Genomic DNA, 13,463 nt, shown 5'->3' on the forward strand with positions numbered 1-13,463 from the left:
AAAACCCCTATGTACCAATTTTGGGCAGAATCAGAAAACAACTAAATTTCGACCAATTAGAGGCCTCCATTTCGTTACCATGGCAACTGAACTTTTCGAAACTGTTATCATTGTGTTCGGAATCCCTGAAAACCCCTATGTACCAATTTTGGGCAGAATCAGAAAGCAACTTAATTTCGACCAATCAGAGGCCTTCATTTCGTGACCATGGCAACTGCACTTTTCGAAACTGTTACCATTGTGTTCGGAATCCGTGAAAAACCCCAATGTACCAATTTTGGGCAGAATCAGACAACAGCTAAATTTCGACCAGTCAGAGGCCTCCATTTTCGACCAATCAGAGGCCTCCATTTCGTTACCATGAGCTGTTCGAAACTGTTTCCATTGTTTTCGGCAGCTCTGAAAACCTTTCTGTACTAATTTTCAACGAAATCAGAGCCAAAAACTCCAAATCGGAAGTAAGGTTCTGGCAGCCATCTTGGACTTCCGAATGAGATAAAAAAAAAAAAAATAGCCTGTTGCACACTTTGACCCCCTAATGGGTGTGTGTGTGAAGTTTCATGATGTTCTGCTCAATAGTTTCTAAGAAAACCTCTGGACAAGTTCAAGTACAAGTTCAAGAAGAAGAAGAAGAACACAGAAGAATAAAAACAATAAGTTCCCCAAACATGAAACCATGTTTGGGGGACTTAATAACAAACGGAGTAAAAACTTTGTTTTGGGGGACTTAATAAAATGAAAAAAAATATGTCAAGTTTAACTTGGTGGGAACATTAAATATTCTCAAAGAAAGAGTCAGTGTCATAAACACATATACAACGAACAACAGCTCGTTAAAAATAAACAATAGCGTCAAAAATACACAACGGCGCCAAAAACAATTTGGTCATACTTAAGAAACATGACATACAGTTTGATAGTGGGGTGATAAGTTTTGTCATACTTTAGATACATGACATATAGTTTGATAGTGAAGTAACAAGTATTGTCATACTTTAGATACATGACATATAGTTGGTAGGTGACGGGTATTGTCATACTTTAGATACATGACATATAGTTTGATAGTGAGGTGACGAGTATTGTCATACTTAAGATTCATGACATATAGTTTGATAGTGAGGTGACGAGTATTGTCATACTTTAGATACATGACATATAGTTGATAGGTGACAAGTATTGTCATACTTTATATACGTGACATATAGTTTGATAGTGAGGTGACAAGAATTGTCATACTTTAGATACATGACATATAGTTGGTAGGTGACAAGTATTGTCATACTTTAGATACATGACATATATTTCGATAGTGAGGTGACAAGAATTGTCATACTTTAGATACATGACATATAATTTACTAGTAAGGTGACCAGTACTATCTTTTGTACGTACATTTGTACATGGTGCAAGAAACTTTACTGAGAGTCGCAAACATGTAAACAAAAAACATTAGCTGTTGAGAGCTATTATTGCGACAGATATATGTATGGAAATAAATAAAACATTTTTTCACATGAAACAAAGGTAATCGCAGATAGCTTATTCATTTATAGCATTAAATCCTATCACAATGAAAGGGGAAAACATCGTATCTCAGATTTTTATTGGATTTGGAATCCCATATATACAAAGGCACCATCGACATCAAATAAAAACACGAACAGAGTTGATTTGAAATTAAAATTTTAATAAAACAAAGCAGTATAAAGAGCGATGACAGATAAGTAATATTAAGAATAAGATAACTATAGAAGTGAAAATTTGCATATCACACAGGTATAACTTACGGAATGAAATTTAAATCACTATAGACTGGAATATACATACAATGTTAATATAGCACAGAGTGAAAATTGACAGAATATACATTAATATAGTGTTAATAAGAAGATGGTTCTGAAATCAATAGCATCAATTAGTTCTGTAAAAATATTGAGGGAAAAAGAAAAGTTACAATTTGATCAAACAGATATGCATAATGTTACTGATACAGTGTATCAATGGTGTAAACTAGTTGTGTACTGTAAAATAATATTACGGAGAATAAAAGAAATGTTACAATAATGTAAAAAAAAAAAAAACACGTTAACAGAATTATTGAATAAAAGTAGCATGATACAATTAAAAAACGTATGGGGTAGCAGGGATGACCAGAGCACACACACGAAGCACTATGGTCACAGAGTTCATTAGTGAGTTGGCAAGTATTGTGTTACTATAGGTAATTGTCGAGATGTGAAACGTCAGTCTCACAATTATTTCAGGATTCTGGAGGAAACACGATATCCATGATGTTTATATTTTTGTTAGTCATTATCATTTAAACAGAAGACATGCGACAATATATGTTAATGTAAAATCAAAGTAATCAGCAGATATCATATCTCTGTACTAACTATTGTGTAAATTCCTCTAAAAATGGAACATCGGCAGTCTATTGAAATATTTTCCCACGAATTTCTAACCAAATATCTCATAATCAAACAAAGATATGTATCTTTGCCAGTATTTTGACAAACGGCGCTAATAATATACAAAACATGACTTTTAAACATGACTTAACGTCACCATGAATAATAATGGTACATTGTAAGATACATAGAAGCTTAGATCTACAAATGTGAAAGATTTACGATTCTCAGAAATTGTTAAAAAAATCAATTCCATATTTGTTTGGTGTCGCTACGTAAATAAGTATGATAATAACATGTCAAATCAACGAGCTTATTTACTTTAATTTATAGGTCTGCACATTTTGTCTGACCTAGAATATTTTAATCATTCGATTTAAAACGGATTTATATATTTAATAATGAAGGCGTGGAAATATTTATGACAATAATTTTCTCAATTTGCATGTCTTATGAGTCAATTACCCTTTTTATTATTTTTTCTTCGTTCAAAATTAAAAGTGTGTTTGGAAATTAAAGATGTAGTGTCCATCACTAAATTGGTCCCCTGGGACTCAAAAATAACACTGTCATGATCTGCCATAAACAATAATCAACATAACAAATGAAATATGTCACATGTTACCTTCTGATAATACTAAATCTGCTCAAGGAAAGTATCTCGGCCATTATGCAAGACATCATGTGCTACGGCGTTGAAAAACTAGGCCTCATCCTCACAAAGTATGCATACATTTAGGACAAAGTGCACAACAGTGTGGCTTCGTTGATCTGAGATGGAACTGAGAGATCCATAAAAGAATCAGTTTAGGAACTAAATACTTATGCAAAAATATCTGGATTAAATATAAATGTATCTACAGCACAGGCTTTTTCTATTGGGAGCAAAAAGTACAGTGATGAAGCAATCTACCCTGAATTGAATATACAAGTGGGGAAATCATTATATGAAAAAATATACTTGTAGGCATTAGGTTTTATGTTAATACCAAAATGAATTATGACCAAAGAAATGGTAAAGATAAAGGCACTCATTAGAATTTTGATCAAGATTTATTTTAACTCCAATATGTAGAATTCATATTATAAAGGCACTATTAAGTTGTCAGTATAATCATCTCTTTATCTCTTTGCAAAACACAGACGAGAATTTCCTGAAAAAGTTAAGCACAAAACTGTCGTTGGATAAGTAAAGTAGATAAAGCGAAAAGAGATATTACATTTAAAATATACTGACGGGGTCTTCCATTGATTGATACAATAAAGGAATTATTCTTATTAACGACCTGATCTAAAACAAAAACTACTTCGTTTTATTCCTTTCAGAAATTTCAACAAGTCTTTGATGTAAATACAAACTTCCTTAATTACCAATGACGTATTTCAGCTATTCGAAGATATATACATCAACAAGATTTACCATATCCTATCTTTCTTTTTTATACCTACTAATCTAGAAATACTTTTCCGCAGTAAAAAAAGGGACATTTACTCAGTAAACATAATACAATTTTCACTGGAATAAAAAATTGGATGACAGTTCTTTTTTTGACAATGAAACACGGAGAAAAAACTACAAAATGCCTTTTCATATAACCAAAAAATAGATATTACAATGGCTTCAATACGGAATTATTTAACACATTTTGTTAACAAACTCATAATTATTTTAGGCAGTACTAGTCGATGGTCTTTATTGTAACTTATGTAAAACTGATACTGATACTAACAATAGAAAATACTCTATGGGAATGTGATAAGGTGCGCCGTATTTATAAGATGCTTTAATGATACCTTTTGCTTACAATAAGGAGACTTTTACCTTTGGACTATGTAATCAAGATGGAGTAAGAACATCAATTGACAGTGAAATCATTGCGATAGGTAAACAATATATTTATTCAGCAAGATGCCGAAAACCTAAATTTATCTATAATGATTTAAAAAAAAGAAGCAATCAAGGACAACTATACTACACAAAAATACATTGCAACAGGTAAATATGATAAATACAATGCAAACTTTAAAAATGATTGGGAAAATGGCATTGAAGTGATCAGTATCGAAAATTTCCAGCGTATATTCTGTGTTTTTTACAAATGAAAAAGCTGTTTGTGGGCTCGAAAGCGTATCATCAAAATTATGTAAGGTGTCAGTACTAGGATTAGAACGAATAAGACTAACTTACCGATTGGATGGACATCAATCGAAGCGTACATTGATTTATAAAAACTTTTGTTCCTTTTCCGACTTTGTAAAATGAACAGAAAATGTTTAACCAAACCATTATTTCTTAGTAGTTTCTTATGCATCATTCATATGATTTTTGTCAAGGCGGTTTTATTCCTGATATTGGAAGAATACTTCGCTTTTGTGGTAACAAAGTTAAGGTAAAATTCACTTGGTATCTGGGTAACCAGTATTTAAATGCTATAGGTAATTTAATATTGTTTGATAGTGAGGTGACCAGTATTGGTCGTAAGATGACCATTGTTTGTAATTAATTGACCATTATTGTTTTTTCATTTCAAATCAATTTTATTGTATTCCAAAAAACACAATTGACCATTATTGTCACATTCTAGGTAATATCCTCATACTAAGTAATGAGTTGAGCATTAATGGCATATTCTAGGTAAAAGGGATAGTTTTGCGACCATTATTGCAATATTGTAGGTATATTTCGATATAATTATTTAAGGACAAAGCATAAACAATCTGAATGTGAAATCAAAGTAACAGTGTTTCATCTCCTTACTTACCATATTGTCAATTCCGCCAAACAAGGAATATCGATAGTATATTGAATTGTTTGTCCATTGCAATTCTGTCTGCTAATGTGGATAAAACGCTATTACCGGAATGTTTTTCTTACCAAACCGAAACCTATTTATTCGCATTGTCAGTTTTAGTCATAAAGAACTGGTATACCAATTTTATTGTATTCCAAAAAACACAATTGACCATTATTGTCACATTCTAGGTAATATCCTCATACTAAGTAATGAGTTGAGCATTAATGGCATATTCTAGGTAAAAGGGATAGTTTTGCGACCATTATTGCAATATTGTAGGTATATTTCGATATAATTATTTAAGGACAAAGCATAAACAATCTGAATGTGAAATCAAAGTAACAGTGTTTCATCTCCTTACTTACCATATTGTCAATTCCGCCAAACAAGGAATATCGATAGTATATTGAATTGTTTGTCCATTGCAATTCTGTCTGCTAATGTGGATAAAACGCTATTACCGGAATGTTTTTCTTACCAAACCGAAACCTATTTATTCGCATTGTCAGTTTTAGTCATAAAGAACTGGTATACCAAACTTTAACACGTGACTTAAGTTAAGTTTGAGGAAAAGTTGCAGATTGCTTGGAAATCTAACGTGCTTAAAAGATACTTATGCAAGGATAGAAATTTACTATTTTTAATAGTTATTTAAAAAGAAAATAATAAAAAAAACAGGTTTTGATTGAAGCCGCAATATAAATCACCTTTATCACAATCTGTCCCGTGATTTGTTTTTTCATTGATGCCTTGTGACAAAGTTGTTGATGGATGTCACGAGTTAAATTGCCTGCTACGAAATGACAAATTTCAATCTACACAATTATCTCAAGGTCCATATATTTTGTCCTGCCCATAATATTATAATCATATGGAATTATACATTTTTTTAAATAAACATGCATATGGCGAGCCAATATTTACGACTGTTATTTTCTAAATTTGCATTTCTTATGACTAAACTTTTTTCCTAATGTGTGTTTGAAATGAAAGATGCAGTGTCTATAACTATAGAAAAATGGCTCTCTGGGACTCATATCGACACCTGTCGTCAAAAGAAACAGTGATATTTCATATAACAATTTATTTTGGGAATTCTAATTTGCTGATTATATTTGACATATCTACCAAAAAATTAACGTTATTGTTTTATGGCCATTTTATCGTTTCGCCACCTTTTCTGAATTCTCGAATTTCTTTGGGCACATAAAATATAATTACCAAAAAAAAGCGCCGATTTCAAAATTTTGTTTGTAGATACAAAAAATTAAAATAAAAAAAAAATACTGTTTCAAACGGCCTTTTCATCAATTTAGGACTCATTAATTGTATTTCAGTTTATAAAAGAATGAAAAACAATCGTTTTCGCCAGAGTTTTTAATCAAAGGTAGAATGCAGCGAAAAGGGAAACTATCATTAAAACAATTTACAAAGTTACAAATTCTCATCTTTTTACTAAAACAAATAATTTATACTTAAACTAGTATTTCATGAAAACTGTGTCAGACTTAATTCTGGTTACAAAGTTGAAGTCAACCTCAAGGAGTGAACGTCAGAGTCAACCGTCTTGCATCGAAAGTGAGCGTAACCCCTGGATATCGAGGATGACCGTCTTGTTGCGTAAAATAATTACTGGAAAGATGAACACGACACACATACATGTGATTGTTCATGTACGTGATATCAACAGTATGTCAAAGATGAATTACCCAGCACCATAAAGCAGCATCGTCCTTCTAGGTCTCATCGGCCAGAAAGTTGGAACGGACGCTGAGGTGTATATAACCATTACTTATATAATCTCAAAAAATAATTGGCTAAATTTGAATTAATAACGAGTAGATCAGTGTGTATGTTAACAACCGTGCCACTTCTGAACAGACAAGAGTGTGGTCGTCAAGGTTACGGTAAATCTGAGCGACTAAGAATTCCAGCAGCAGAGTCTACACATACGAAGAAAGATAGCAACTATTTGAAGAGCACGAAAAAGACGTGTGGGATGTGTGCTAATTTAGGAGACATCAGTAAATCTAAAGGTAAATTGAAACTAAAACCCATGTAGAAAGTGTCGTTAATTAGAAGTGGGTTACTGATGAGCGGAAAGGTACCTATGCTATAGTTTATAACGTTACAAATCTTCATCTTTTGGCTACAAAAGATATTTTAAGCGTCAACGTATATATCATGTCAACCATGTTTACATAAATTCAAGATACAAGGCTATAGGCTATAGCCAACATCGGGGACTGACAGTCCACCAGCAATCAACACACTTTCTGCGTAAATGAATCGCTAGATAAACACGAAACTTGGTATAGAAGTTAAGTGCTAATCCTCACGAGTGTTGACTTAAAAACGTTTTAAACGGGTTTTCTGTTATGGAACATAATTGAAAATTATAAGGAATAAACTGAAGTAAAGCGCCTTGTTGTACATGAAATGATTTCTCAAAAATTGTGAGGGCCCTTAATAGTCTTATATCGACACCACAAAATTTGACAATATTTGACTACTTAAAACTGTTACATGTTGAAAAAATAACGTGGTATATGCGCTGACTATTTTTCATGACCATAAATATAAACACAAACATATATTAATACATATGTACTGTTATTCATGACTTCTTTAAGTTATACAAGACACACCTGTAATTTATGACTGTTGCCGATATAGAATTTGCATCTCATATCAGATTGATGAAACAAAACAAGAATAAACACTACAGAAATCATGTGATGAAGCATTTCACTTATATGGTTAATTTTACATAAAAATAAACTAAACAAATTGATATTTGCATGAAACTTGCTTTTTGCATGCTCTTTTGCCCATTTAGATTTCTCCCTTGACGTATGGAACTAGATAACATCACTGGTAACGTGGCCTCATTTTTATAATCACTTTTGACAGACATCTAAAAAACATCGTAAATGCAATCGTTTTAAAGTACAGTTTTTATTCATTGTATATAGATAGTCTGCAGGTTCAGTAAACGAATAAAGGCCTGCACTACATGTTCTGGTAGGAGACGAGTAACGTGGGACCCACTGCAGAATTCCTTCTGTGCCTACTGCTACGATGACATTGGAGAAACTAAAATGGATCTGCTGCCCCCTTGTAACTCATGGGAACCCTGCCATTTTTTTCACTCCTACCTACCCATTCTTGTCTCCACAGGCTCGTGTTTTCCAGTTTGTTGCTTTTTGTGTGACTCCAGTTGTTTCAAAAAGCAAAAGCTTTACGATACATTTAGTGAAATTTGCGTAGTCAGATGCATTATCCTGCAGAGGCGCTTAAAATCGAGTTGATATACGCCTCGTATAGTTTGAAAACGCCATCCTCCGCGCCTTCTTGTTTTATGACTCATGAGTGCCACGGGTAGGAACTGTCAGTAGATCAGATTATATAAAAAAAAAAAAAACAACAACACAGATTTGCGCCAAGAATCTAAGTGGATTTGAGTTCAAACGTTGAAAATGACATTTCCTTACTTTCTACATAAGAAATCATTGTCCGTAATGCGAATTGGGTGTTATTATCATACACCAATCATCTTTACTTACAGTAGGGCTGTCAAAACATCCTATTTGAAGGTACAGAGACGTTGGTGTACTGACACGCGTGTAGATTCCCACAGTAGTCAATTGCGTCGTATGAATTGAATTATTTCGTGGTTCTTATTTTGTAGTGATACGTATAAAGAAGATGTTGGTTCATAAATATACGAGTTAAGAACGAAGTTTCTCTTCGTCACTAAATCTTACAATAACATTGACAGTGTTATTACTTTATAACGTTTCCTGTATTAGAGTAGTAGCTGTCCTTTTGTATACCCAGGTATTCGTACATTCTTGTCAGTGTTAATGAATATAAAAATATCTAAATGACCTTAATATGTAATCAAGATAGCACACTTTTTATACGACCGAGTTCTATTAAATTAACCAAACATCCCATATGTTGGTGTAAGTTTCTGGGTTGTTTAACAGAGAGAATACGAAAGTGAAATACTCAATTGTTCGAGCTCTACACAATTAGCACACATCCCACATGTTATATATATGTACATGTATTGGTGTACGCTTTCTAGTGTGTTTAATGAATATAATATGACAGTGACATACTAAATTATTCGACCGAGTTCTACACAATTAACCCACACCCCACACGTTACATGTATGTTGATGACAGTTTTCTAGGACATTTAACAGATAGATCACGACAGTGAAATACTAAATTGTACGACTGAGTTCTACATAATTAACCCACACCCCACACGTTATATATACATGTTGGTTAAAGTTTTCTAGGGTGTTTAATAGATAGATTACGACAGTGAAATATTCAATTGTTCGACCGAGTTCTACACAATTACCACACATCCCACACGTTATATATATGTTGGTGAACGTTTTCTAGGTCGTTTAACAGATCGATTACGACAGTGAAATACTGAATTGTACGACTGAGTTCTACATAATTAACCCACACGTTATATATATGTTAGTGAAAGTTTTCTAGGGTGTTTAACAGATAGATTACGACAGTGAAATACTAAATTGTACGACCGAGTTCTACATAATTGACACACATCTGACACGTTATATATATATGTTGGTGAAAGTTTTCTACGGTGTTTAACAGATAGATTACGACAGTGAAACACTGAATTGTACGACCGAGTTCTACATAATTGACACACATCCGACACGTTATATATATATATGTTGGTGAAAGTTTTCTAGGGTGTTTAACAGATAGATTACGACAGTGAAATATTAAATTGTACGACAGAGTTCTACATAATCAACCCACACCCCACACGTTATATATACATGTTGGTGAATGTTTTCTAGGTCGTTTAACAGATCGATTACGACAGTGAAATACTCAATTGTACGACCGAGTTCTACATAATTAACACACACCCCACACGTTATATATATGTTGGTGTATGTTTTCTAGGTCGTTTAACAGATTGATTACGACAGTGAAATACTAAATTGTACGACCGAGTTCTACATAATTAACCCACACCCCACACGTTATATATACATGTTGGTGAATGTTTTCTAGATAGATTACGACAGTGAAATACTTAACTCATGAGACGTCACCGATGGCTTTACAATGTAGTTCATACTTTTGCATTTACATATAACCGTTGTGGTTCCCTGAAACCAAGACCAAATAACTGCAAATTGCGAAAAGGTCATTTAAAACTGTATTCGCGAAAAAATAATTATCTGCGGTAAATTTAGTGTAAGCCTGTGTGTCCAGCAATTTCACATTACCATCATGATCAGGTCAACGTTAAGTGCCCGTCCACTAATGAGATTAATTTAAACTTACGCACAAGGTCATCAGTTTCAAGTTGAAGTCTTGACACACTCCATTTAGATATAATGACCGGTCGTCGTCCGTTTGTTTTGTCAACTGCTTCCGGACAAATGACCGTCCACTAAGTGTAAATAGTAACGTATTGGTCAGTCAGCTGGGTTTAAGGGTTGCAAGGGCAATGCACTAATGGTAAATGATGAGAAATCAGGAATGGTAAAGAATGTTCATACTGTTACAAGTGAATTTTTCGCCGTGTATAAATTTTCACTACTTTCACGTTTACAAATTGGTTGTATCTATGTATTCCTTGAACATAATATATATTTAATAACATTATGTTATACTGTTAACAAGAGTTCACAAACTAGGAGTAAAACAAGTAAGAGCCTATAGAAACCCTATTCCATTATTCTAGGACATTAAACAATATTCGTTATAGTAATAGTTACGATGAAGGAGAGACAAAATAGTTAAGTTCCCATTGAAAAATATATATGAAAAGCTAGCTAATGAGCTTCAGACAATACAAGAAACACTTGTATTATTGTATACTGATGATGTTGTCAATTGTATACAGAATGCACTTTAAATCTTCCAGCAATATTGTAAAACATGGGAATACTGAATACATATCTGGATAAACAAGGTCCTGATGCAGGCATATTGCATAAGACAACATGCATTCCTCTCTTACACAGATCACGTAAAACGTAGCATACTCCCTTAGTTCTAAAATATGCTACCTTGCACACTATAACTCAGATTAACAGTATATAACCTACGGTCTAACACAAATCACAAGTATGTATTTAGTTATCGGGTATCCTTAACGCTTACACAAATCTTCATTATAACGTGTATGGTAACATAGATTTACTCTGCATCCATGGAATAGATCATGATGAAATCAAAGGCTCTGTAGAATATTTCAAACATAACAACGTAACGTAATGTAACGGTGAAATTGATCGGCGTTTATTCAATAGACAGGCATCGTCTTAGCGATTGGTATTTTTCTCCTGGAACTAATCAAATACATTGTAGCTAACCGTCTGCTTTCGGTTTTGTTATGACGTATTCCAGGGGTGCAGAGAACGCAAGTGAGCGTGACTCCTGGAATTTCCAGATGACATTTATTTCCTTTGTGGACAATTGCTGTTTCATTAAACCGGACTTGGTTAAATGCGTTTTGGTTTTCGGGAATATTGTCCGGATTATCGAGGTGTCAGGGGACCAGTTAACGACAACCGAACAGGGAATCTGACTTCTCTTGAATATTTACACCAATACACTATTCATTCATGCTAATGAATAATTCAAGATAATTCTCTATCAGATTCCAGTTGTGCTAGCGTGTTGCCGGTCGAAGGGCTCCATTCCATTGCACGTACTACGTTTTATGACTTTGAGTAATCATCAGCCGTATATTTGAGCTTGAAGATCGTCAATACCTAACCAAAAACCATTTAGGTAGCACTTACTATCCAACCTTCGCAGGTAATGTCAACAAAATCTATATTTGGGGGAGTCTGTATTTGTTAAGCATAATAATTATGGACGCTGGTATCGACAAGCTCATCTTGGATCGACAGTACCTGTCAGCGATGTGCCGGCAGGGGCAATTTATCGCAGACCTGTAAATAAGGTCTTGAATGCAAAGATATTGTGTATTTCCGTACAGCCCCTGTATGAAATTGAATAAAGAGCTACGCTGACTATTAATTGTGACAGTGCTACTGGCAACGTAATCGACGCAGGTTGTCGATTACTTTCTGTTTATTTCATCACGATATTGATTGGCAAAGTTTGATAGGTGTCTATACCTAAGGCCGTTATATTAATGATAATTGTTGATGTGTGTTTCACCTCAGTGACTGACATATTCGTAAAATGACAATATTCACATTTTAACACATATCCTGCTCTTTTTTAAGTACGTTATAGCATAATTTTTATACACGTGCAGTTGGTGTTAGTGGTGTCGTTGGTTGGTTGGTCGGTTGGTTGGTATGTTGGTTGGTTGGGGGGGGGCATATTATTCGGGTGCAAAAGTCAACATACATACTTTAAATTGAATAAGTGTACAATGCTACAGATGCATGTATGGTATACATTAACATTAACTTGTACATGTATAGAAGCGTGTGTTTACATAATTACATTATTTGGTTCAGCCTACCTTTTCACCTTTTCCACCTTTCCATGTCGAATTTTCCGGGTGACACCATTACTGGAGTTCCCAACCAAGCTCCTCAGCAGAACACTTTTATTGGTTTCCTCACACTTAGTCACAAGAATAACAGTTTTGTCCGTGTAACGTCCCTCAAGTAATCCACCATCTTCCTGGAAGACATCATCCACGTATTCGTCGCTGTTTTCCTCGTCGTCCGCAGTCGAGGGGGAGGGTGATTTTAGACCTGTACTTTCAACGGAGGACATCCGTACGACCATTTCTCTGCACTTCGTGGAATGTTCCAGTTTGAAGTCTTGATGGTCAGTCCGGAGCCCGAAGGTGTTTTTGTGTGTTGACGGTAGTGTAATTGACCACGTAACACTATACCGCTGACGACACGGGCACCGCCCCCTAATACTTAGGTACTCGACATGTAAACATTGGCGTTAGTACTTACATATTCTATGCGGCAATACTATTCACTACATGTAATTGTAGATCTGGAGTGCAGAAAGCATGTTAAGTAATCTAGAGCTTTTTCTATGAACCAAACAATACCATGTTGTAATACTGTTCTATCCCAAAAAGAACTTTTTGAAGGTCGTTTGATAGATTTACATGTACGATATGGGGAAAGCCCGTTATAAAAATCGAACGTGCTTTATTTATATCACGGATTTGTATACCATAGTAGAATTGATATATATATGAGATATGATACTGCATACATATATTTTA

At 34.1% G+C, this 13,463-nt stretch overlaps 1 protein-coding gene across 1 annotated transcript in view; it reads right to left on the reverse strand.

The window, feature by feature from the left end:
• LOC110457295 (microphthalmia-associated transcription factor-like) overlaps positions 1-13,092 on the reverse strand; it is a 58,105-nt gene extending 45,013 nt beyond the window's left edge. Inside the window, exon 1 of the mRNA XM_021508500.1 lies at positions 12,732-13,092. Coding sequence (XP_021364175.1) covers positions 12,732-13,003 — 272 coding nt within the window. The 5' untranslated portion in view covers positions 13,004-13,092. The remainder of the gene's footprint in view (positions 1-12,731) is intronic.
• Positions 13,093-13,463: the final 371 nt, after the last annotated feature.

This window comes from Mizuhopecten yessoensis, unplaced genomic scaffold (assembly GCF_002113885.1).
Source record: "Mizuhopecten yessoensis strain PY_sf001 unplaced genomic scaffold, ASM211388v2 scaffold9073, whole genome shotgun sequence".
Taxonomy (NCBI): Eukaryota; Metazoa; Mollusca; class Bivalvia; order Pectinida; family Pectinidae; genus Mizuhopecten; species Mizuhopecten yessoensis.